General features: G+C 39.2%; 1 protein-coding gene across 1 annotated transcript; it reads left to right on the top strand.

Annotated features, from left to right (window-relative positions):
* Window positions 1–234: 234 nt before the first annotated feature.
* LOC145486032 (uncharacterized) lies at window positions 235–26123 on the top strand. Its single transcript, XM_081464767.1, has 26 exons — window positions 235–1895; window positions 6862–7130; window positions 7870–8143; window positions 8917–9203; window positions 9735–9887; window positions 10984–11027; window positions 11239–11339; window positions 11850–12174; window positions 12988–13080; window positions 13540–13581; window positions 13890–14120; window positions 14514–14544; window positions 15047–15348; window positions 15739–16104; window positions 16741–16791; window positions 17316–17366; window positions 17608–17973; window positions 18610–18660; window positions 19186–19236; window positions 19787–19990; window positions 20617–20739; window positions 21088–21438; window positions 22206–22431; window positions 23145–23297; window positions 24192–24334; window positions 24836–26123. Exons 1-26 carry the CDS (start codon window positions 1764–1766, stop codon window positions 25069–25071), a joined length of 4656 nt encoding a protein of 1551 aa, XP_081320893.1. The 5' UTR covers window positions 235–1763; the 3' UTR covers window positions 25072–26123.

Genomic DNA, 26123 nt, shown 5'->3' with positions numbered 1-26123 from the left:
CCGAAACATGCTCTAATTGGGTGTTAAACATGGCATGATCATTGGTGTTAAACATGGTCATCAATCATTTGAAGTTTAGCAGACCGTGGTGCGAACTTTCGCGCTAAAAGTTCAGCACGCGAACTGGCAGAAAGGTTGGGCATTGAAGACTTGTGTCAATATGCATACATACGCCTTTCAGGAAAGTAGTTTTACTTCTAGTATAACCATGAAAATATATTGGTATCGTCCGTATTTGTTGATCGTGAACATTTTGAGCGCGAAAGTTCGAGTTACGGTCTGCTAAACTTCAAATATTTGATGACCAATCATGCCACGTTTGACACCCAATCAGAACATGTTTCGGCGACACGTGTTCATGCTTAGATGGAAGCGATGGTAGTTTCTCAGTTTAACTTTAAATGCCTAGCTATCCTTGGAGAAGGGAAAATTTTGGGAAGACCGAGACCAAATGCCCATGTACGTACATAATCTTTATTCACAAAGCAATCTTAAGATAAAAGTCTTCAATTGAATCAGGGCCGTTTGTAGTATCTGTTACATCCAATTAGTATGTGCACACACTGCACCCTTATACAGCCTGCGGTAATTCTTGAATAGCTTTTAGTGGCTGCATTAACGTAGCTTCACAATACTGATTGATTTGAATTCACAGAGGACTCGGTATTCTACAAAAGCCGCTTTCTCAAAGGTGCGACGGTAGCTAACCACAGACAATTTTGAAAATTAGTTCGAGCTACACATCTATTTCCGCGTATGAGTAGTAAATTAAAATAAGAATTCAAAAACTGAAACCCAAAGATCAAATTTGTAAACAAGATTTAGTTTATTTCTCCATAACCACCTTTCTATGAACAGCTGCCTAGCGCCCTTACTGCCCAGCAGTTCAATCAGTGTGACGTCAACACTTCCGGTTAACGAAACTGCTACAGTTGATTTCCCAATAATTTCTCAATTCTTTCTTAATATAAGAATCGCATCGACTATACTGTTGAAATATTTTGTGGTAACTCAAATTCGTGATGAAAGGAAAACACTTTTACTTCTTATCACTACTGCTTCACTTAAAACGCTGGCACAGCAAAGATTAACTGAACACTCCAAGAGCCTATTGTTACCTCTCCGCCAGCGGGGGTTCATACCTTAAACCAGCCCTGACACAAACAAAACTAATCACTTAGGGAACTGTCTGTCAATTACAATGAGTTAGTATGTATGAGTTTCTTTTTCGGGCGACAATAGCGTCTTTTGTCTTTACAGAGCAGATTCTTCTTCAAGCCCTGCTAACGAATGTCATGTTGTCGGAAAATGGAGCAAACCTTCGTTTAGCCAATACCCGCGTGTAATAATAAAGGGCGTGGGGGAGGGGAAGAGAAGGTAGAAGAGCTAACTTTACAGCTTAAGTTGTTCAAAACCACGTTAAGTTCTTTCTCGACAGCAAGTCTAGAGACTTTCAGTTTAATATCATTACTTATCAAAAGTAGTCTGCCATATATCTGGTATATTTTATTGTTGAATCGATCACATATTTCAATTCATGGTTACTTTAATTTCAACAGAAATGAGCTTCAAAAAATGCGGTTTTCCAAAACGTCTCCAGACTATGGATAATTTGTTAGTAGACGATGTATACGCCTCAATGATTTTGATTGGCAGCTTCAAAGTTAGCTTGTCGTGCTTTGAGCGCTTGTTATACTGACCTTGATTTTTATTCACTGAGAAGTCAGGTAAAATAAACGCGAAGCAGGTTCTTCAATAACAAGATGACGAGCTGCGAGTCAGCGAGCTTCCTTTCTCTCCTGACTCTCCTGCTATGGCTATCGTCGGGGGAGGCATCGCATTTTCGTTTTGGCAGTATCTCATGGGCTCCGACTCCGGGCTTCAGCAGCAACACGGTAGAGTACTATACCCAACTTCACACCAGCCACTAATTATAAGTATATAGACAAAGCCCGTAATGGTCATTTAGAATCTAGTTATAATGGGATCACTTCATGGAGATACTTTGAGCGATTGCTGCTCATTTGTTGAAAAGTTTTTAGCAGAAACTTTCTGGCTCGCTACTCGCGAATGCTCTTGGATACTAGAGAAGCAAATAAACATTTTCCACGACCCTTGTGCAAATGCCACTCGAGGTACTTGTAAAATCACTGCAACTGCGCGTCTTTTTGTACTCGCAAGAAATTACTTTTTATAGTCTGAATCGCTTCCTTGTTAAACTACATAAATACTGCGATAGCAGATGGGTGTGGAAGTTTGAAGCTGACTATTTTCAGCAGTTTGCGGCTTGTTTAATGAGCGATTCACATGTACAGCAGAATACTGTTACATTAAATTGATTATTGATCGTAGGCAGGTTGTTTCAAAAACACCTAAGAAGCTGCTTGTGCAAATCCTTTTGGTAGAGGCATTGATACAAAGCGTGAGCTTTTAACAAGTTTTGGGTCGATAACTAGGCAGCTGAAACTACAATGGGCTGAATCATAATTTTGTCATTGATGTCTGATTTGTACCACACATCTTCCTTTCAAAAAAATGTGAAGTTTGTATGCGCCAAAAATATTGCATTGAAACAAGTTATGAACAGCGATCGGACAGAGTCCTCTTTCATTTACTGCTGAGGCTGCCTTTGATCCCAAATACTAATGAGTTTCTTCAATAGCTAATCCATCATGGAGTCTGATCCAATTCAAGGTTTATCATGTCTTTTTCAATGAGCTCTGTTGTATCCGTTTTTACTGGCGTCTGTAGCCGTCCTCAGTACACGTGGCAGGGCATTTTACAGACTACTCCCTTAACCAGGGTGTAGGCTCAACAGAGTGGCTGGAGGCCGCTCAAAAAAATCTCACACCCTATATTAACCAGCCGTCAAGTCTTGTATGCTATTGAGCCTTTCTCTGCTCGCCTCTTAAGGACAAGTACATTCATTGCTTTATATTTCCTTACGTACCCGTACAGGCTAGCCCCTTTTCAATGTATTTCAGTATGTTAAAAGTTCCGGTTTTTTTTTTTTTAGTCTAAGATTTTTTTCCCTCTGTCCATGGCGCTCCCGCAGCATCTTAGCAACGCATTCTCTGGAGATGAGCTCGTTATCCTCTTCTCAAGCTAGTGTAATCTACGCTGACATAGAATCACATCCTTCATTGCTTAGGCCATTTTTTTAACTGAAAGAAAGCGAAAGCCTGAATCTACTTGTATAAGATACCAGTTTCGTGAGAAGACCGTCGCGACTGCAGGGTCCTCACTACTACACTGGAATTTCAACATTCGCGATACTAGTTTGAAGGTCTTGAAGTTATGGAACTGTTGTACTTTTCATTGCCAGGACATATGTTGAAACGGTGGCGATTTTGGCAGCGATTTTAGTTGCATGAGCTAGTGTTTTACTATTTTCACCTTTAAAAACTTAATGATAATACATTGTTCATGGCTGGTCTTACGCAGCTCGTTTTGTCCCGGCCAAGGGACTCGATCATCAGAGACCTTTCTGCTTGGCAAACTCGTTGGGCATCGCGCTCAAAGTCCCGTTCGCTAACAAAATGATGACAACAATCTCGCCTTATATTGCATTAGGATTCTCGACCCCACAGATTCAAGAGTGAAAATTGACAATAAAGTTGACAGTTACTTGTGATAATACATTGTTCCCGTGAACTAACCATAAATTAGCGCTTTTGTGAAAAGCAAATATTTCCAAAGCATCATTCCGAAGATTGCACGATACTAGTTCTCGACACTTAGCATATAAATACGCCCACAAGTCTTTCCCGAACGCACAATTAACGAGAGTAAAAATTAATGGCAACTTTGCAAAAAAGACGGTTTATGTAAGTAAAATGCATCCCGCTATTAAGAGAAAGAACTCTGTTCATGATGCGCTCTGGAAAGATCTTTGCGATTACTTCATAGTAGTCTTAATATCACCTGAAGTTAGTCAGTTTTCACGAATAAAATTAATACTAGCTGATAAGATCACTGATAGGACTCTAGATATTTTTCTTCAGACGGTGCATGTCACCAAATTCAAACGAAAAATGCCGCTTTGCCCACCCGTTTAATTTGGATTTCAATGCCTCTGCAACCGCAAAATGTTATCTATTAGCATTGCAGATATTTTCGTTATTATACTTAGCCAACTGTGTCCATTTCTAGGAAAGATTGTTCGCATTCCTGATAATATAATCATCCATATTAGCAAGTTATTTGTAGACGCGACTTAATCTAACATAAGTTAGTCCCTTTTTGCTCGCCTCGGGTCATGGTTTAATATCAATACTGTGAACTTGGCTGTAAAGTAGACTGCATAATTTACATTGTCTGAAATGACACGAGTATTGTATTGAAGGATTGCGTAAATTGCACGCGCTACCAAGTACTGTTGCAACTCATGCCTTAGCTATTTAAACAAGGTTGAATTGAACAAGTAGCTCTTTTTAGTTTGCCCAGATGTTTAATTTTAAGTTTTGATGCCGTTGCAACTGCACAACTGTATGTAACAATTATTTCAAATATTTCCCTCTTCACACGCAGCCGACTGTGGCCGTTTCTTGGAAATTGAGTGCGTTTGTCCACCCTTCTGATAATTTATGCAAGTTAATAAGCCGTCTCTAGGGGCGATGCGAAAACAAGCGTGTTTCCCATCACGTTTGAATACTTGACTCTGGCTTTGCACTAAAGTAGGCTAAAGGAAGGGAGTGGGTGAGTGAATAGATTCACGGATCGACGGATTTGACCTTGAAAAGCCAAAGGATTGCGAAATTTTGTGATAAATTTAAAGGATTTGCGGATCAGTTTCGAATTTTGGCCTTGCCTACCAGTTCGCGTTGATCCATCACACAGCCGAAGTCGCCGGACATGTTGGTGTCCTCTATCTTTAGGTCTTTTTTATTAAAGTTGGTTTAAATGTCATTTTTCGTCACGAAAAATTCAGCAAATTACAAATTACAATTACCTGTTATGCATTAGAGCATTCATGGTAAAATCAACACAAAAACATTTGCATTTCGCTGCAACACAAAGTAACGCTTTGTAGTGCTTCGTAGTGCTTTGACACTAGCACGGATGGGCGGTTTTGTCTACCCCCATTAACTCCCCTCTAGCGTACTTATTTTATAACACACGAGTAACTGACTGTATTGAATCACCATATATGGCTTACACGCGTGCAATCAAGTCCTCTTGTAAGTCATGGCCTGGCTTAACATTTTAGAACTGAACCACGATATCGAAGTTTGTGAAGAGGATTTAGATAAAGTCGGATATACTGAAACAATTAATTCGCTCTCGATTTTCATGCGTGATAATTCATCACTAAAGTTTCTCCGATTCTTACTGGTTTAAAGTGATCACGTGACGGAATAGTGTTTATCAATAGTGAGACACTATTAGCCCATAGTGTCCGTCTGAAGAAAATACCCGGATGGATAGTACTCGACCGTGAAAATTTTTTTTCTGTAAACAAGCGGGCTTATAAAAAATTAACGACTAAAATTGTATTAAGTGGGTTTTTGTTTGTTTTCTTTTTCGAATTTTACATTTTGAAAATAATTCAATATGATTTTTGAACTGGCGCGCGGAAGAAAATTTAGTGGTGAACAATAAAGACAATAGAGTGTTTCTGTCGAGGAGCTATCGGCTGATAGTTGCCCCTTGGAAATTTGATGTTCTCATTAAAACTAACATATTTGTTTTAGGAACATTAAATTTCCGCGGGGCAACTATCAGCCGATAGTTCCTCGACAGAAACACTTCATTGTTTAAATAGAAATCTCGAGCTCATAATCTAACTGTCTAACTGTCTAATAGAAAGTTTGGGAGAACTCGAAAAAGCTGTGGAACGAAGAAGCTCGAAAAAGCGAAAAATCTTTCGAAAAAGCTGTGAAACAAAAAAGCCCGAAAAAGCTGTGGAAACACGAGCCGACAGGGCTCGTGTCTCCACAGCTTTTTCGAGTTCTCTCAAACTTTCACGAGTCTTTCTATTAACTCGATAGAAACACGGTACATGTTTTCTATTTCTTAAAAGCAGTATCTTGTAATGTATATAAAAAATGTAATCGTCCCTTAAGATCTCTTCGCATTGTTCCTGATCATCTGAAGAACGCGTTAGTACAAGGCTAGTATTGGTTACCTTATGCGTCGTTTTATTTACTGTATCTTTGGTGTGTGTGATTATTATTTTATTCCAGTGATTATGATGTATTCCAGTGATCGGTGTCTACCATTTTGTCCCAAAGAGACTTTCATTTAATCGGATCTATGAATTTATAAGAGCAAATGTTGCCAAATGAAAAATGTTCAAGCTAAGTCTTGCACAACAACGTACAGAAAGGGTGGGTAGCTTTCAACCAACTCAGTTGATAGCTTTTTAAACTTATCAACTTATGATGTGTCCTTTCTGTGTTAACCTCTCAAGATAGTCGAGACAGGCGGCTTTGAAGGAGAAAGAAGTTAAATTCCGGCGCTCTTTGTGTGCCATCCGGAAACTTTAAATTCGCAATCCATAGCATTGTGAGGTTTCTAGACTTATAATTGGTTTTTATTTTAGATGTTTAATATTTTATAATAACTTAGTGATTCTTTTAAAACTGACCGTAAGTTCATTGCGTTGTTCCACAATCTAGGTTATCTTTGCATTCCAGTGAGAACTATATTAAAAATTACAGTGAGCGAAGGTAACGTTTACTTAGGTTTTTCTGATGATATAAGCGTGCTCAAATTCCGCGCGCACCTCATTTGCCAGCAATATTATAGTTTAAGATAGATAATTCAAAGTTCCTCTCAATGAGCTGATAAAAGATAATTAAAAAAATATTCAAGGTTTTTTTTTCCATTAATTGTTGTCAATTTGCTCCATTTTATTAGGTCACTTTTACCTTTAAACTGGCTTTTCGAAGATCGTACTCTAATTCATATTACTGCGACGAGAATACGAAAAGTCAGAGAGCCCTTATTGGATATGGAGATTCATGGAGAGCAACTTGCAGCGACGCTTCCAATCCACAGTGTAACACCATATACCTTGCAGATACTGGATTTTACTGTACTGACTTCAGTAGCACTGAAGATTGGTCCATGGGGGAAAACAATTTCACTTATACTTTTCCATCATACAACTCGGAGTGGACTGTGAGGTATGTCCTCTGATAGACCTTTTTAGCTTGGGCGGTTTGTTTTCCCATTTCCAACCACGTGATATTCTCTGGAGCGTTGTTCTTTTATCCATCTTAAAGTTATTCATTCATATACACGCGACAATTTGAAAATTGGTTGGTAGCTTGGTTCAAGTTTTGTTTTAGCCCCCAAGTGACATCAGTTTTACACGAGCTACAGCATCAGACACTCAAACAGACGAAAAAGAGTTGAATAATTGAGGTCTCAGTAAGCTGACTAGTTGGCTATTCGCAAGGCGTAACCGAGGAGTTGAACTCAGGGGTCCTGAGAACACATCAATGGCAAGTCAGTGGCAAGGGGGAGGGCTAAAACCCGAGATATCCTGATCACAAAACCAGAGCCCCAAAAGCACCCAGCTACGCGTTCTAGCAGTGATTATCCAAAGACGCACAATACTTTGCTCCTCAATTTGCCACTTCACAGACACTTTTTTCTAGTTTTAATTTAATTTCGTATTCGTTTTCTTTGTCATTTTGTACTTCTGTTAACCGAAAATAATTTCTTTTTTATGCAACAAGTCTACTAAATAAATGAATTTCATCATGTTTTTCTTGTTATGAGAGAAGCGTAAAAATTTAAAACGAAACCAGCAGCGAGCAGTATCAAAGTATTATTTTCAAAACTTAAAAGGTAGTCAGGCCCCTTAATCAGTGCCATGCCAGCAGATTTAAAATATTCTGATTTGGTCTTGATCTACAGTTACACGAGCTGCTGTTGGATTTCGTTAGCTCGGTATGGCGGGCAATGGCTTGTTTCTGGGGAAATTGACCTCACTCCACGATCAGATAATGGAAAAATTAACTCATCTCCGGTAACAAGGAGCCTGGCTATCGTCCGCTTTCAAGAGGGTTGCCCCAAGGAAATTCGAATCCCAGTTGAAGATCCCGATGGAGATACGGTAAAATGTCGTTGGGCAAGCGATGCAGAGTCCTCAATACCAAGCGATAGTTTTCCTTATGGTTCACTTGAAGAGGTAATTCTTTAAACTATTAGAATACTTTTTGGGGAAGGTTTATCTAGAGGGCCCACTGCCCGAGATATATACAGCACGACACAAAAGAGAAAGTATATGGTGTATAAAATGAGAAAACAAAGTCAATTTTGTCCGCAAATACCCTGGAGAGGAACCTGAAAGGAGTGAACAAACTAATGACGGAGGGTAGGAGAGAGGGCAAGATGAATAGCTGGCTGGATGGATGATTAAAACGGTCGGTATATTTAATTTTGATCGAAAACGGTAGTTTCTTTTCAAGTAAGAGTAACTGAAAATATCTTTAATGTTTTTGTTTACCTTCCGTGAATGACACCAGCTGAAAGTAGGCTAACAGGTTCACTACATGCATCCTTAAATAAAATTTAACTGCCTCCATTGCTGTTGGAGTAAAGATAACCACAGAGAGATGTATGCAACTTAAATTATTTTCAAATGAAGGTAAAGTCTGCATGCGAGCCAAGTGGCCCATCAGGCCGGAGCTTATCCCGGTTTCTGTAGCATGAAGCGACTAGGAGTATTTCTACTCCCCCCTGGATGGGATGCTAGTCCATCGCAGGGCTACCCCCAGCATTAAGTTCGCCGGTACCCATTTATACACCTGGGTGGAGAGGGGCACTGTGAGAGTAAATTGTCTTGCCCAAGAACACAACACAATGTCCCCGGCCAGGGCTCGAACCCGGACCGCTCGATCCCATGAGACCACCGCGCCTCCCACATTTTCAAATGAAACTGTTGTGCATTTGTTGTTCTAGATAAGCTGCGTTTTGAAATATGGAGGTGAAAATGGAACAGCGGGAACTTATGCTGTAACGTTGACCTTGGAGGATTTTCCAGCAGGAACTACAAACTTTGATAACGTCCGACCATATAGCGCTGCGGGACTACAGTTTCTTGTGATAATAAACGGTCAGTCTGGTCCTTGTGACGACATACCCGTATTTACTGACTCCACCCCTCAAGATGGCGAATGTTCCGAGATTCAGATCGGCTCGGCATATACGGCAGTCATCGAGGTGCAACTTGCTGACTTCGCAAAACAGTAAGTTATCGTGAGATAACTGGGATTGATGAGCTCTTATTACGTACTTATGGTTCGGTTGTCAGGCACTTTTTGCTGCCAGCTCAAAAGCAATCCTTTTCGATCTGAAGAAAGAAATGATGGGTAAAAAATCATTCAGCAATGATAGTGAAAAAGGGCGTCTTTGCATTGTTAAAAAAGCCTTCCCTGAACGACCGAGAACCAATGTATCAGTTCTGATCTCAAAGGAACTCTATACTGCATCCTTCTTCTTAGCCATGTTCAAATTCTCTCAAAGAACGTAGAGCTTGATAATTCTTAGTCATTGAAGGGCAATCAGCTGATCTTAAAACAACACTTCATAGTGTTTAGCCCTTTATGATGATCTTGGGCAGCTACGGTCTAGTTTAATAGTATTAACCAGTCTGTTGTTCCGGTCTATTTTTTTTTTCTTTTTTTTTTTTTTTCATGGGACAAATAAATATTGTTGTTGTTGCAATTAGGACCAGTTGTCGTTTCTAACCGCGTGCTCACTTTTTTAAACAACTTCAGCGTTGTCGAGATAGCCACTTCTTCTCCACCTGGAATGCAAATTACGTCTTTACGTTATCATCAAGGCATCTACTACAGGAATGTCACGTGGTATCCTGGCCAGTATCAATTTGGACAGAATCTGTTCTGCTTCCAGGCGGTAGACTCTAATGGGTAAGGTTTAGCTGAACGCAAAAAATTGTAAACGAATTCCATAGTTAAGGACGGTTCCTACTAAATACAAAGGTTTTTGCGCCAGGTTAGGACCTTGCGGAAAAAGTAGATCTTTGCAAGGGCTATGGGAATCCATAAAGAAAAAAGAGGGTAGCCACGCATTTTTTCGAGATAATTAGCCTTGAATCTCAACAAAAATGCTGACATCAGCATTTTTCTGAAAATAGAAGGAGAGGATATTTTCTCACAGTCTTCTTTAGAATTCGTCTTTACATACAGAAAAGCAAACACACTTATAAAAATCTGAAAACTACATAGTAAATGGTAACATAAAACCCATTTTTGGTACGTTTTTAATAACAAAATCGTTGCAACAGCACTTTTAGCGGCTCTGACAGCCTTCCTCTGTTTCAGCTAAAGTACAGTCTAAATATCTTTTGCTCACAACCAGAAACTAATCACCTGCTGAATAGGCTTGTCACTTCCATTTCATAACATAAAATATAAGGGTAACCACGCGTTTTTTTAAGTTATTGATCCTTTTTTAAACTTTTTACGGTGCCTGTTACATTTTTTCCTGTCACCTCCCCAGTAAGTAAAACATTTGGGTATCTCGCACTTGTTTTGCGCTCGCACTACGCCATCAGCAGGTACATGTTTACAGTTGGATTTCAGTATAATTTTCGACAGATAACAGCTAGTTTTTCAGCTGGAAGACGTTAACAGTTAGTGGTTAGCGATATGCTGCTGTTCTGGTGTTCCTGGTTTAAGCACAGGTTCATTAAACTTGATTTGGTCACAGAAGAAAAATTTTGCTTTCAATTTAGTCGTGTACTTGGTAGCGTGGTTGATTGTGTCATGTCAACCCAGCGCGCGCGTGGCGATTAAACAATGCCTTGCGTGATGCGCAGAACGTGTGCGCACTAACAAAAGTAGGCACCGTCCTTAAGTCTCTGTTTAAAGAAGTCGAAATAAACATAAGTAATCGTATGAATGCAAGCACAATTAAAGATTTATACTGCGACTCTCTCAAAACTGCAGGAGCCTTTATAAAGCATTGCTGGCTTAACGATATTATTACATTGATTTTTGACAGGTTACAGAGTTCATTGCATTGTGTCACTATTCTTGTGGGACTAAGTAAGTGTATATTGTTATCCTCTATATAAAATCGAAATAACTTAAAAGGGTGCGGTTTCTGTATCTCGCAGCGTTTTCCGTTCCATGTCGGCCTTTGTGTTATACCGAGCACAAGAGACATATACATGTAAGGCTAATACTTAAGTAACTCAAAAAAGCCAATATGTTTCATCAAGCCTAACAAGCAATTTAAACCGTATTCACTTTCTAGGTAATACACCTCAAGTGATCTTGGGATCACAGTCGCCGACTAAACCCATCAGTGAAATTGGACCAGGCTGGATATGGTGGAGTATTCAGTTTGATCGAGTGGTAAGAAATGAAGTCTTTTGGGAGCGCCCAATATTTTACACTGCAACCATGGAAAATGTTAATTGATCTTGAATCTAATTTTCGTGGATATTAAGTGTTATGTACTGTTAATAAGTAAGCGTTCGAATAGCCATACAGCAGGTAGCTGTTTTTCTAAATGTCCTGGTGTAAAGCATTTCAGGTGGATAAAGCACTGGTTCGTTTTAAGATGTTTTAAAAAATAACTTGAACCTATGGTAACGTACTTAAACGTGACTGAAAAGTTCCTGATATTTACGCACAGTTTGTTACATAGACAGTTTCATAAATATGTTTGGTGGTTAATATCTTAAACTCTTTCTTATAATATCTGCCATTATGAGGTTCTATGGCTGGAACTGTTTTCAGTGATCCAAGTTAATATTATTACCCTTGTTAAACAGTTTAGTGTGCAATATCACTGTGTATTTCTACGAGTCTTGCAATATTTTTGCAAGGCTAGCTCATAAACTATCTAAATCAATCATACAGATAAAGAAACCTCGTTCGTCGGCCTACATCCGACTCGTCCTGCAGCCCAGCAGTTATACAGTTTATAAAGTGGACACACTCTCTCAGTACGTCATTATCGACAGCAACCGCACGGTACTGCACTTTGCTACGCCTAAGGCAGCATTGAGCATGAACGGATCATACGCTATCTTGATAGACCACGGTGCAGTTGTAGGACAAGGCTGTTCGTATGATGGGCCACCCACACCAGGCATCACGTCCGCGAGCGACTGGGGTTTCCCTGTAGACGGAGTTTGCCCTGTTGGTTCTTCTCTTGCTCCTCCAGGATTTACAAGTTGTGTTGGTATGTTATACGTTATGACTGAGGGCTGATAACATTGATAGAACTTCCAGATTTGAGAATCAAATTCAACCGCGATTTTGTCCCCGCAGTGCAACTAAAGATTGGCTGTAACATTATAGTCCCCCTTTAATTTCCTTAGTCGTATTCTCCTGGCTTCTCATCCAAATTATCGACACGACATAACGAGCGTTGGAATACTAGAAATCCGTTGCTAGAGTATAATTCTAGTCCCTTTTCGCTTTGCTCAGCCGAATAGGAAACATTTCTAGTTTAAATAAAGGACACAAACAATACAACAATATTTGCAGGGAGCCGCCAGCTATCGAGTTCATTCTTATAGACAAGCAAGCCGTAACAAGCTAGAGAAGTAAAACTGAAGGTGGAATTTTAGACGTTATTTTACACAATGATAATTATATAAGAATTAACTTATAGCCTCAAGAAAGCCAGTCGTTGTCAGATACTCTGATATTCACAAGGAACGATTCATAATTGATCTGATTAATAGAGACTACTGTTATTCAATACAAGCAAATTTAGCAACGAAAGAAACACGTCCCACTTCCAGATTATCGTTTTTCTATCCTAAGATTTCTCCCTAATTCCGGAAGTAAAAAGGTACACACTACTACCTCACACTTGTTATATTAAGAGTAACTGCGGAATACAAAGCTGTCTACTAGGTAAGAAATAAATTGTAAGACATCACTCTCGTACAGTAGAGGCATTTGCACGTTTGTAAAGCTACAGAAGGAAAGTTGATCTCACAGAAAGCAAATGAGAAGTGCTACTAATTTTCTTACCTCTTCGCAGACGTTGATGAATGTGCTAGCCATTCAAGATCTAAGCGTAGTTTGCCGTGGCAGTGGCAGTATTCAATTTCCTCTTCAACAGCTGGATACAGTGGTAGGTTGGGTCCGGCAAGGTACCTTACGCATATACCCTCCAAAAAAGGACGGCCTTATCTCGCTTATGTCACTCATGGGCATATGTTCATAACGTCTAATATTGTTGTAACTAGATTTAGGTATTCCCAATTAATACAAGGCTTCACTCTTAACTATGATCATTGACATGTAAATAGCGTCATGATTACATGGCCGCGTCTATCTATTAGCCTTGAAAACGGGACATTTTGGTGACTTGGTATACAACGTAACGAACATCCGGCGGTCAGGTAAGTTTTAGTTATTCGTTGCTATAGTTGCGATGCGTAGCTGGTATGTCTGTCCATGTGAGGACAGACATCACTAGTGAGAAGATCTAGGTAATAAGTTTCGTTTTAAGATTTCTAGGGATGCTACTTTGAAAGTTTCCTTAAAAACACATTTTAAACTAAGAAGCTTTTTTATTTTTCAACCACAGGCTCGCCTGCATCTGCAAGCGCAAGTTCGTCGCATCTATCAGGTTGAAATATGAATACTTTTTCTGTTTCTCTGTGTCTTTGTTACAGTTAATTACCGTAATTGATCATAGCTGGGGAATATCAACTTATCTCAACTCACGTCATTTTTCTGGACCAAAATTTCCGGATTGAGAAAACGGTACTAATCATTTTTTCGCAGAGACCACCATTATCTTTTTGTTATGCCAAACTTTTCAACGACATCGGCCACACTCATTTTCCCACAAATCAAATACTTTAACGGCTTTCAAACTCTCTGTAGTTGTTGCTGTTGTTTTCATGACACCTCTTTGTTCGATGTTCCCACCAGAATGCTCCCAACACTCGTACCTGGAAGACTCCGTCGGAGGAATGGGATTTTATAATGGTTACTACAGTTATTACCAATGCGATAATTATCTTCCATCTGGCTGGTATCGGTTTCGCGGGGCAGCGGGGACTGAGATGCCCACATCATGCGTAGGCAAAAATCGATGCACTTCGCATGCGCCGGGCTGGTTGAATGGCTCGCATCCCTCTGCAGTTACGAACACGAATGCTCGTAGCAAAACTCCTTGTCTATTTTCATTTTCGCAGTGTAAAACATCACCATGCTTATGTTGAAGAACTCCCCCACATGATGTTAGTAGCCTTTTTTTGCGTTCGTGAAATTTGTTGCAGCATCTCAGCACAAAACATAAAGAAAGAAATCTTTGTCAAGATTTGTTGGCAATTGAAAACACCGACTCGGACTTGAAAGTGCACGAGCTGCACTATGCAAATGAGCTAATTGTACGCGTCAGACTTTCCTTTCAAAAACTTTTGCAAACTCACCAAACGAGCAGAAACAATAAGAAACCATCAAAACAGGTTTTGGTTATGATTAACCATTGTCTGAGAAACTCACAAATTAACTCGATACCAGAGTAGAGAGTTTTCTTGCTATATTCTTAAGTCAGAACAAACGGAAAAACATACGCGTACGTGTAAGCTTAAAACTAGCGCGAGCAGATCTTATTATTCATTCCCAGCGCGAGATTGAAGTCTTATTTTCGACCCTGAAAAACCCACCTTTTCCGTTAGCTCAGAGCATAAAACTACATATAACCGCCCTGGTTCGTATTCCCTGCCTTATTCCCTGCCATCGCTGTGAAAAATACGCAAGATAATCTCTCAAGGTCTCTCAACTCTCACCATTTGATCACGCGACGTGACAACATCCCCGCGAGAGCCCCCGACATGTGCGTGGATCCGCGCGGATATATGACGTCAGGATGGCGCAATTTGTTCTAAAAATAGAAAAATTGTCCCATATCATAGGTGCGCGCGGATCCCAAGGCTTACGGTCTCCGTCCCCGATTATGGCTCCTGATACAACAAATTAATTGATTGATTAATGCTAAAAACCGTTTCAGTAGTCCGCCTTGATGAAGATCGGCTTTTACCCTATTGGCATTGTCCAATTGAATAGTCTAAGCGATAATGAAGCGGCTATTCTCTTGAAGAGTCCAAATATGAAGACATTATTAAACCATTTAAGTTTAAAGCATTTTCTTGCTATAAGGAAAAGGAAAAACGCCCTCTGATGAGATCATCAGCGAAACGTTGGCTTTTGACAGCTGTTCTCTCCGCTGTGCATGTGAGAAGATCAGGCTTTTTACTTTACGTTGTAAAATTTCTGAGTGACACTTTTTTAACAGTTTGCCCAAAAACTATCCTAACAACACTCTTTCATTTTTCATTCACAGGCCAAACTGTATCTTCCAGCTCAGTATCGTCATATTCATCGGGTTTGTAGTATTTGTTTTCCTTTTACATAATTAATTGAGGGAAATAGTAAGAAAACTTGGCAAAGTTCTTTGTTTTCTATTTTTGTTTGCTGTTTTGGGGTCTGACCCAGCACACTGATTTTACCATACGGATAGTTTCCATTGAAACGGTAATAAGCCGTACATTATCTCAACTCCAGTTATCTTTCCGGACCAAATTTCTGGTTGAAAAATTCTCACAGGGATTCTTTTCCCCACAGAAGACGATTTTTTTTTTGTCACAGAACGAATGGAATGCCTTTATGGCCAACTTTTAAAATCATAAAACTCATTTTACTGTAGTTTTATAGGCTTACAAACTCTTTCAAGTTATATCAGTGTAGTTTTTTTCTTTCCTTGATGTTCTGACAGAATGCTCCAACCACTCGTACCTGGAAGACGCCGCTAGAGGAATGCACTTTTCTGGATACTTCGGTTATTACCAGTGCGATAACAATCTTCCATTTGGTTGGTATCGGTTTCGCGGGGCAGCGGGGACTCAGATGGCCACATCATGTGTAGGGTACTATCGATGCGGCACGCTTTACCCGGGCTGGTTGAGTGGCTCACATCCCTCTGTAGCTGACGGAGCTGTGCATGCTACAGTGTGTTTTGATTATTATTCTTCTTGCTGTTCTTGGTCTACGAGCATTCGTGTTCGTAACTGCAGTGGATTTTACGTGTACGAACTTGGTCCAACATCATACTGCTATTCACGTTATTGTGGAAATGGAGGAGGTGAGGATACAAAGGAAGACAAGATAAATAAGCGAACAGGCAACCTTGTTAAAACTGTAAATAATACTGAGAACATGACTAACATACTCATTTTACAATTACTTTTTACAAAATAGAGATCTACACCATTATGACACAAGATCTGTTAATTAACTACACAGGGATTATCACAGAAAACATTACGGGAAATTCTCGCTAAAAGCCATAGGTACCAAAATATGCAATGATCTACTTGACGAAGTAAAGAACTCGCACTCATACTATATATTCAAGATTAAAGGAAAATGAAATTGATCTTGCTCAACAACTAATTGCTCGACGGTCTTAATTTTAGTTACTAAAATAACTTTCAATGAGTATTATCATTTTTATGGCCATGTTATTACCAGCTCTCCGTTAGATAGATATAATTTTATAGCAGAAATTATAAAATTGTAATAGGAAATCCCCCAAAAAAGTTTGCAAAAACTTGCCAGGATCTCCCGCCAATAAAATCAACACCATATAATAACGAGAAATGTAAAAGCAATGGGGCAAACAATAAAAAATTGAAATTCTAATGTAAATGTTCCCGATGTCGTCAAGCACAAGGTACAGCGACTTGTAATTTTCAGCCTTATTTGCTTATTTCCACAGCGAACTATACAACAAGTATCACAAGTACCACCGTTATATCACCTACGCCAGGTATTATGACCTTGTTATCAATTCGTTTTTGTTGTCCAGCACGGACACTTCAAGATTTCAAAAGGGCTAATTAAAGTGCCCCCTCCCCCACTGCCCCCAATTTTTTTGGGCTAAAATGAAAATACTTTCTACTTGAAGCATTTCGGACAAAGAGTTTCGAATTTTGTTGAATCTTCGATTTTTTATGCCATTTCGAAGTCGCTCTTGAAGTTTTACCCGTCCGCGTTCAAGGAGACTAAGGCAGTGAAGATGATGATGTCTACTCAGGAACCAAACACGTCATCGCCTTAGTCATTTCTTTGTGTTTGTTTGAGACGATAGCACAAGAAACTAATCGTTCTAATATCTATTGGGGATAAAGGGTCCAATTAGTGTTTCAGCAAAATTGTTTCTTTTCCGACGGTAACTAGAGTCAAGGTTAAGTTTCCATTCAGAAGACTCCGAAACAGTTAAAATAATCTCATATTTTCTCTATATCGTCATGGAAATAAAAGTATCTTTTTGTTCTTTTCCGAATTTGCTAGCATCGATAATCCCAACAGCGTCGGCGTCAACTACGCCAGGGTCTCTTTCAGGTAAGACTGAGTTATTTGGGTTATTCTGACTAGCCATTTCCTTCTATCAGCTATGCCTTCTATGATTATCAATATCAAAGTGAACGTAATTTATTCCCACATTGTAAGCGATCGTGGAAAGATGCGCCGTTTTCTTACTCAAATGGAAATAATTACTTAATTGAACAAAAGATTCCTCGAGCAATTGCATTTTTTTTTTAATTATTAGTATAATTTTTTTGTTTCCTTGATGTTCTGACAGAATGCGCCAACCACTCATATCTGGAAGACGCAGCTAGAGGAATACACTTTTCCGGATACTTCGGTTATTACCAGTGCGATAATAATCTTCCATTTGGTTGGTATCGGTTTCGCGGGGCAGCGGGGACTCAGATGGCCACATCATGTGTAGGGCTCTATCAATGCGGTACGTATTACCCGGGCTGGTTGAGTGGCTCACATCCCTCTGTAGCTGACGGAGCTGTGCACGCTACGGTGTGCTTTGAGTGGTATTCTTCTTGCTGTTCTTGGTCTACGAGCATTCGTGTTCGTAACTGCAGTGGATTTTACGTGTACGAACTTGGTCCAACATCATTCTGCTATTCACGTTATTGTGGAAATGGAGGAGGTGAGGATACAAAGGAAGACAAGATAAATAAGCGAACAGGCAACCTTGTTAAAACTGTAAATAATACTGGGAACATGACTAACATACTCATTTTACAATTACTTTTTACAAAATAGAGATCTACACCATTATGACACAAGATCTGTTAATTAACTACACAGGGATTATCACAGAAAACATTACGGGAAATTCTCGCTAAAAGCCATAGGTACCAAAATATGCAATGATCTACTTGACGAAGTAAAGAACTCGCACTCATACTATATATTCAAGATTAAAGGAAAATGAAATTGATCTTGCTCAACAACTAATTGCTCGACGGTCTTAATTTTAGTTACTAAAATAACTTTCAATGAGTATTATCATTTTTATGGCCATGTTATTACCAGCTCTCCGTTAGATAGATATAATTTTATAGCAGAAATTATAAAATTGTAATAGGAAATCCCCCAAAAAAGTTTGCAAAAACTTGCCAGGATCTCCCGCCAATAAAATCAACACCATATAATAACGAGAAACGTAAAAGCAATGGGGCAAACAATAAAAAATTGAAATTCTAATGTAAATGTTCCCGATGTCGTCAAGCACAAGGTACAGCGACTTGTAATTTTCAGCCTTATTTGCTTATTTCCACAGCGAACTATACAACAAGTATCACAAGTACCACCGTTATATCACCTACGCCAGGTATTATGACCTTGTTATCAATTCGTTTTTGTTGTCCAGCACGGACACTTCAAGATTTCAAAAGGGCTAATTAAAGTGCCCCCTCCCCCACTGCCCCCAATTTTTTTGGGCTAAAATGAAAATACTTTCTACTTGAAGCATTTCGGACAAAGAGTTTCGAATTTTGTTGAATCTTCGATTTTTTATGCCATTTCGAAGTCGCTCTTGAAGTTTTACCCGACCGCGTTCAAGGAGACTAAGGCAGTGAGGATGATGACGTCTACTCAGGAACCAAACACGTCATCGCCTTAGTCATTTCTCTGTGTTTGTTCGAGACGATACAACAAGAAACTAATCGTTCTAATATCTACTGGGGATAAACGGTCCAAATTGTGTTTCAGCAAAATCGTTTTTTTTCCGTAACTAGAGTCAGGGTTAAGTTGCCATTAAATTTAGAAGACTCCGAAGCGGTTAAAATAATCTCATATTTTCTCTATATCGTCATGGAAAAAAAAGTATATTTTTGTTCTTTTCCGAATTTGGTAGCATTGATAACCCCAACAGCCCCGGCGTCAACCACGCCAGGGTCTCCTTCAGGTAAGACTGAGTTATTTGGGTTATTCTGAATGCACTAGATAGAAAATGAGTTGACAAGAGCAGAACGATGATTTTTATTTGAAATCTCTTTCATTTTACTTTATTGCGATCTAATAGCAACTGAATTTAATATCTACTTGTTTATTTGATCGTGTGGGTTACAACAAACTACACTCTATTCCGATTTGGATTTAATTATCGCAGACTGTTTCTTTTGACTTAGATTAAGAATATTGATTTTTGATAATCATTGATACTCTTGCGTTGGATGAGCAAATCCTAACTGGTCTCAACGACATTAAAGTTCATCTGTGTGTAAAACATCATTTCTGTGATGTGTCATGTGCACCATAAGAAAGATGAAGTATTTGATGTTTCATACAAAACCCCAAACATCGCACATACCCAAGCAAGCGCACCTTTGCCTTAGCCCTCGGAAAATTCTTACTCACATTTGTGGCCTAATGGTGTCCCTCAACATTAAGGTCCATGCTTGTAGTTGTCGTTGCATTTTCGCCACTGTCGAATTAATTATTCGTTCTGTTTCCAGTGAATGGGATACATCCGACTCCTGCTTCAGCGATGCCTTCAAGCTTTTATGCAGCTTCAAGCGTTAATGTCCTGCCCAATCCTTCTCAGTTTGAGCTGCATCTACCTTCAGACTGTGAGCAAATCTGCAGCAACACTTATGGAAGCTACACATGTTCTTGTGTTAATGGATATCAACTGGCCCCTGATGGAAAATCTTGTTTAGGTGAATATCTTGACTTTCACCTTTCATTATAATCCAGAAATCATAGCAGCAAGAAATACAAGTTCGTTTAAAACTGAGACTCAAAAAAACAACAACAACAACAAAAACAATCATAGGTAGTTTAAACGTTTTTCTAGAAAGAATTACAAACGCGACAAGCTACTATTCAAGACGATACAGCTCAAAATAAAACGTTTTATTTTTTCCATTAAGGGGGCACGCTGACGAATCATGCAATCTGATTGGACCTTAGTGCAGTCCGGATTTTCCATCTCTGATCACGGTCACGGGAACGTGCTCGCGATGCGTGTATGGAAAAGGCAAACAGTTACAAAAATTATATGAGAGAGAGAGGAAAAAATGACCACGTTATATACCGCCGGGCTTAGGGTCAGTCCGTATAGTGAAAAACTGTGACCTCGGGCTTGAAAATATTGTCCGAGGCCGCAGGCTGAGGGCAGCATTTTCAAGAATTCAGACCTCCCTGCCGGCAGATAAAATATTTGTCATGAGTTTACCTTTGTGAACGAAGCACTCGGATCGCCACGCTTCCTTAATGCCTCAAATACATATCGGCAGCTAATGACTGCATTCTGTTACTTATGTTATGCATGTTCTCTCCGTAGACATCGACGAATGTTCCATCAACAATGGTGGCTGCAGCCATCATTGCTTCAATATCCCTGGATCATTTTACTGCGGTTGTCCGGAAGGGAGAACTATGGGTGCTAACAATTTGACCTGTGTTGGTAAGCAATGTCACTTAAAATACGATAACTGAAAACATACCACGGGCGTTGATAATATATATGAGGCAAATTGACAGTACTAGTTGACAAATATTTTCATGAGCGGATCAACTATACTATATCTCCGCACCATCATACATGTTACAGGTGAATTGACAGAGTGATATCCATAGCTGTCGGTTCTTTCGGAAATTAAAGATGTAAAAAGAGGTTTTTATTCACGGTGTCTTTGAGACATTTTATATATAATTGGGAATTTTAAAAATTAATTTTTCAATAGGACGAGTCTATTTGATTAGAATCTTTTTCATAACCTTGTATTTCTTTCTCTCTTTCGCCTCTGTGAAGAGCCTGGCGTATCCGTTAGCTGTGGTGACAGCAATATGACGGTGTCGTTAGAAAAGAGGACATTCCCTTTCTTTGAAGTTAGTCACCTACACTTGCGTTACTCTTCGTGTAGAGCGACTCAAAATGACACGCATCTGCTGATCAGCACCTCTCTGAATGGCTGCGGAACTTTGGTCAATGAGACCCAAGATGATCTCATTTTCTGGAATGAAATTCAAGCGGACGCTGTGATCATCGACTACGTTATCACTCGGACACATGATATCAAACTGCCATTTTACTGCAGCTATTCCAGAAGGAAATTACTAAGCTTGAGTTTCACTCCTCAACCTATTTACTTTTTAACAGAAGGTACAGTGTATATGAAACTTTTAACTCATTGCAATTGACATCGTTTCTTTCTTCTAACTCGCAGAAATAATATAAAAATAATTATACAATCATAAATTATAAATATAATTATAAAATAATTATAAAATAATTACTGAACTGGCAAAGCCGCACACTGTTGCACTATTTATGTAACCGTATTATTATGTACGAGGTGGTCTTAAATAAAAGCCTGATGGTTTCTGGAGGTCACCTCGCCTCACATATGCATTAAAATATTTATAAATATTGTACATTAAGTAAAAAGGCAAATAAACAGAATGAATGAATGAATGAATGAAAAAAAAAAAAAACATCAAATGGCCAGGCCAGTGTTGTTTCCACCCTATACAGTGGGAATTGCCTTAATGGCACGAAAAGACACTAAAGTATAGTCGAAAGCAGGCAAGCTAGTGCCATGGCATCAAGCAAAACAATGACCAGGTTTACCCCTGCCCCGACAGCAGATTCTATTGGAGATACACCACGTAGCATTTTGTCAGATTGATTTTGTCAGTTTCCCAGAACCCAGGCCCTTGATCTCGTTGGCGTTTCATTATGCAATTCAACATGTCAACATGTCAACAAATTTGAACAGTTTGGTTGTAGGTATGCCCGAAATTGTTTGCACTTATTTTAAATTTTATTGTAAGGTGAATTAGACACATTTAACAGCCTAAATGGCAATTATACTCCTAAGAGGAGATTCTAACAAAGATATTAACAAAATTTGCACATTTTTATTTCAGCGGGATACGGCAACCTCACTTTTAAGATAGACTTTTACAAGAGTTCGTCATTTGACACTCCTTACACCCAGGAGGATTACCCACTGGAAGTCGAACTCAGTGATTTTGTGTACATAAGGTACAGTGTGGAGTCCAGCGCTGACCTGACGATAATGGCTGAAACCTGCAGGGCCACTAAAGATGGAAGCTTTTATTCCTGGCCCCAATACACCATTATACAGAATGGGTAGGTAGTACGAACACAACACTTTGAAAGGGCTTTGTGCTCCCTAAGATAACGTGAAAGAAGCTCCAATAATTATCCACAATTTTAAATTTTTCTTTCCTTTCGCCAGGAATTTGTTATTTGAAAAAAAAAAAAAAAAAAAAGACGCAAGAAACCGGTATAACATTATGCCGTCTAAGACTTTAATGTTAAAGACCTGCTTGAATTTGTTTTGAAAGCCTTTGAAGCTCCGACAAATTCTTCGATCCGTGTTAATTTACTTACCTGACCATATTAGTTGGTTCATCTGTATGTGTCAGGTTCCCTTTAACTTCAGAGAAGAACTAATTTCTTGTCTGCACTTGTCAACTTAACACTGATTGCGAACAAAGATCTGATCAGCGATTTACTTTCAAGTATTAAAACACCTGCTAGCCGAGGGTCACAGGCCGAGCGAACTGGGCGTTAAAAACGAATATACTCGAACATGTGGGAACAAATCGGAATAATCATGCCTTTGGGACAGTACCCTGCATTTCTCGTGATCGTAGACGTATGTAGATGCAAAGTCATACGCCAGCAAGGGTACAGGGAGCAGTTGAAGCAGTCCAGCCCTCGAGTCAATAAGACTGCTGCAAAGTATGTATTAAAACCTTCGGTAGATAACCAAAATCTTACGCTACAATATTCTATGTTAATTCAATGTTCATACGAATGCTTTAAATACATTTTAGATGTCCACGAGATACAACAATGGACTACAGCTACGATACTTTACGAAGCTTTCAAGAATTTAAAATCAAAGCCTTCAGATTCTTCAACGACTATGACACGGTGTACTTCCACTGCGAGTTGCTGGCTTGTCATAGATACTCGCCTAACTCCAGGTGAGAAAAAAACATAACGGTATATCAACTTAATTTTGAATGAATAGTTTGAATCTTTTCCAGGTATGTTTCACTTAAGTTTTAATTACAGCTATAATTTCACTGACAAATCATTATATTATTACAGTAGACAAAACCGCACCTGATTACAATAGGTACACATCTGTATTGCACTGGAAAAGAAACGATTAGAGAACGTTGACAATTCTTTTACTGACAAATCATTATCACGGCAAACAAAACCAGAAAAGATCACAATAGATAGGTAGACATCTGCATTGCACTAGAAAAGAAACAAAAAACTAACGTGCGTTGACAGGAACATACTGAAACTTAAAATTGAGGCACAGATAAAGATCACTGATAGCTTTCTGGTGAATAAGTAAAAACATTTCTCCAGGATATGTGGTGCACTTTGTATTCATTTGTGAATTCGTATCTTGTCCAGCGTGGTGTCTGAAATACTCGTAATATAAAATATTATTGTCATTAAATTCTGAAAAAATAGAAACATTTGAGATTATTGAATTTAAATAGGAAGGTGGACTCATTCCAGTGAAGACATAAGATTAAGTCTTACCACCGGAGCTAATCCCGGTTTCTGAAGCGCCTAGGAGTATTTTATACCCCCTGGATAAAATGCTAGACCATCGACAAGTTGCCTCCCAGCGCGCAATTCTGGTTGGAGAGTGTCAAGTGTCTTGCCTTAGAACACAACGCAATGATCCTGGTCTGAACACTGCAAGCTCAGACCACTAATTAACTGCTCGTTGATCTGTAGGACGCGGCGTCTCCAACCTAGATATAGGGGGTTTCTGAAACTAGTAGGCTGTACTACCTCAGCCCCCTCTTAGGCGTGCAGCAGCTAAATCAGGCATCCAACAATTCACACAGGTGTAGCCAGGGATGCTCAATCGGTAACAAAAGAAAGAAAAGGGATGTGACACGCGATGAAGTAGAGCATGAAGAAAGTACAAACAAGGTCATTTTGACACAAGGTCCACTGGTGTTCAAGAAAGAAGAACAACAATCGGGAGGTAAGTTAAATATGTGTCTTATTGCACAGCGTATGTCAGTAGGTACGTTAAACCTAAAGGAAATGTTCCAGTACCTTGATGTCACTTATTAATTTAATGTAAACCATTCATGTTACATGGACGTTTGTAAACCAATCAGTGCTATCTGGCTGTAGATATAATTAATACTGGACACATTCTATTCGAATAGGCCATTAATGGACTGGAACTAGCTTGGAACTGAGGCTAATGCGGGGAGTCTTATCAACTGCAAGAAACACTAATCTCTTTTTAATGATATTCCCCCGCATGAGCCTCCATTGCAAGCTAGTTCCAGTCCAATACCGAGAATACGAATGTGGTCTATTAAAAGTTGAGCCCCATCTTACTGTGAGCCCTTTCCCCCGGCCATAACAAAGTCATTTAAAGACTGGTTCTAACTAAGTAGCTCTAATTATATATCATTCTACGCGACCTTGTGTGACAAGTTATACTGCTTGTTTCTTGAAATTGCTATCGTAGATACCGATCAAAACAAACAAACCGGGGCACTCATTGGTGGCGTGGCAGCCGCTGGAGGATTTGGTCTGATTGCAATCATAGCCCTAGCCGTTTTATTTGTCAAGTACCGCATTGCCCGACGATTTATGAACAGGAACAAGGTTGGAGATCTTTACACCACTCAAGACCAACAATTGAGCCGAAGACACGCTTACATACAAGAAGATGACATGATTGATAAGGAAGACACTTTGTAGGGCGATATGAATACTTTCTCGAGTGTTGTTAGAGCGGATGTAGACGGTACAAGTTTGTCGCATGCAGCGCGCACTGATCGCAGCATGCAAACATAAGCAGCAGAAGTAATATTTTTGTGAGTTAAAAGCCTCTGTCTAAATCTGCATTTAAACTAAATGCTCTTACCTTAGGATTGTAAAAAAGAAAATATAAAAAAAACCCATTCAAAATGTCCATTTAAACAGTGTCTGATTTTAGCTTATTTCGAAAACCAAAATGATACTCTCCTTTTTTAGGGAGAAAATGAATTTACGCACATCCTCGTGGCGTACTGTACAAATATACCAATCTGCGTGTTCTTTATTAACTTACACTTATTTTTTTCGTCCCTATTATCGTGGTAATATAAGGTAGTGTATTGGGGTTAGGTCCTATAACGAATGTACCACATTTCTTTTTCTTGTGTATATATCCGGAAGTTTTTAGGGCCCACATTGATATCCGTTTTACAACTGAGGTGGTTACCCTGTGTAAATATTTTTAATCATCACCATCATCAGCAGCAGTAGCAGCAGCAGCAGTAGCAGTATCATCATCATCATCATCATCTTCATCATTACTATTATGAATTCCCGATTTCAAAGCGTACTGAGACAACGAGATCTCGCTTTAAGGTGTGAAAAGGAGATTACAGGAACTTTTCCAGTAGATTTAGTTTTCTACGAGTGCTCTTAATATTTTAAAATAACCAAGTGTGATTTTTTTATCTATTTTTACTTAAGAACTTCGATTCTTAATTGATGTGTGCGGTTAGCATTACAACCACATAATTACTACAGAATTATCTTATTTTTTAGAGGCTTTATACTTATAATAAGGTCAATATAGTGAGCTTGTTCTAAAACAAATACAAGTTAGTTTTGACTGACTAGAGAAAATCCACCATTATTGACGCACTTCAAGTTCCCCTTGTCGAAAGGACCCCTCCCCTCTTACACCCCACCCACTCCCTCTCTTATTCACACTCTTCGTACCATCCAATTTCCCTCACCACACCCTCTTCCTCCTGAGT

The sequence above is a fragment of the Orbicella franksi genome, chromosome 1 (assembly GCF_964199315.1).
Source record: "Orbicella franksi chromosome 1, jaOrbFran1.1, whole genome shotgun sequence".
Classification (NCBI taxonomy): domain Eukaryota; kingdom Metazoa; phylum Cnidaria; class Anthozoa; order Scleractinia; family Merulinidae; genus Orbicella; species Orbicella franksi.
The sequence above is the reverse complement of the archived record's forward strand: the minus strand, read 5'-3'. Positions and strand labels throughout refer to the sequence as shown.

Coding starts and splice junctions, on each gene's coding strand:
- LOC145486032 (XM_081464767.1), top strand. CDS start 1,764: ATGACGAGCTGCGAGTCAGCGAGCTTCCTTTCTCTCCTGACTCTCCTG. Junction 16,792..17,315: donor CGTTATATCACCTACGCCAG/GTATTATGACCT, acceptor CGAATTTGCTAG/CATCGATAATCCCAACAGCG. Junction 18,661..19,185: donor CGTTATATCACCTACGCCAG/GTATTATGACCT, acceptor CGAATTTGGTAG/CATTGATAACCCCAACAGCC.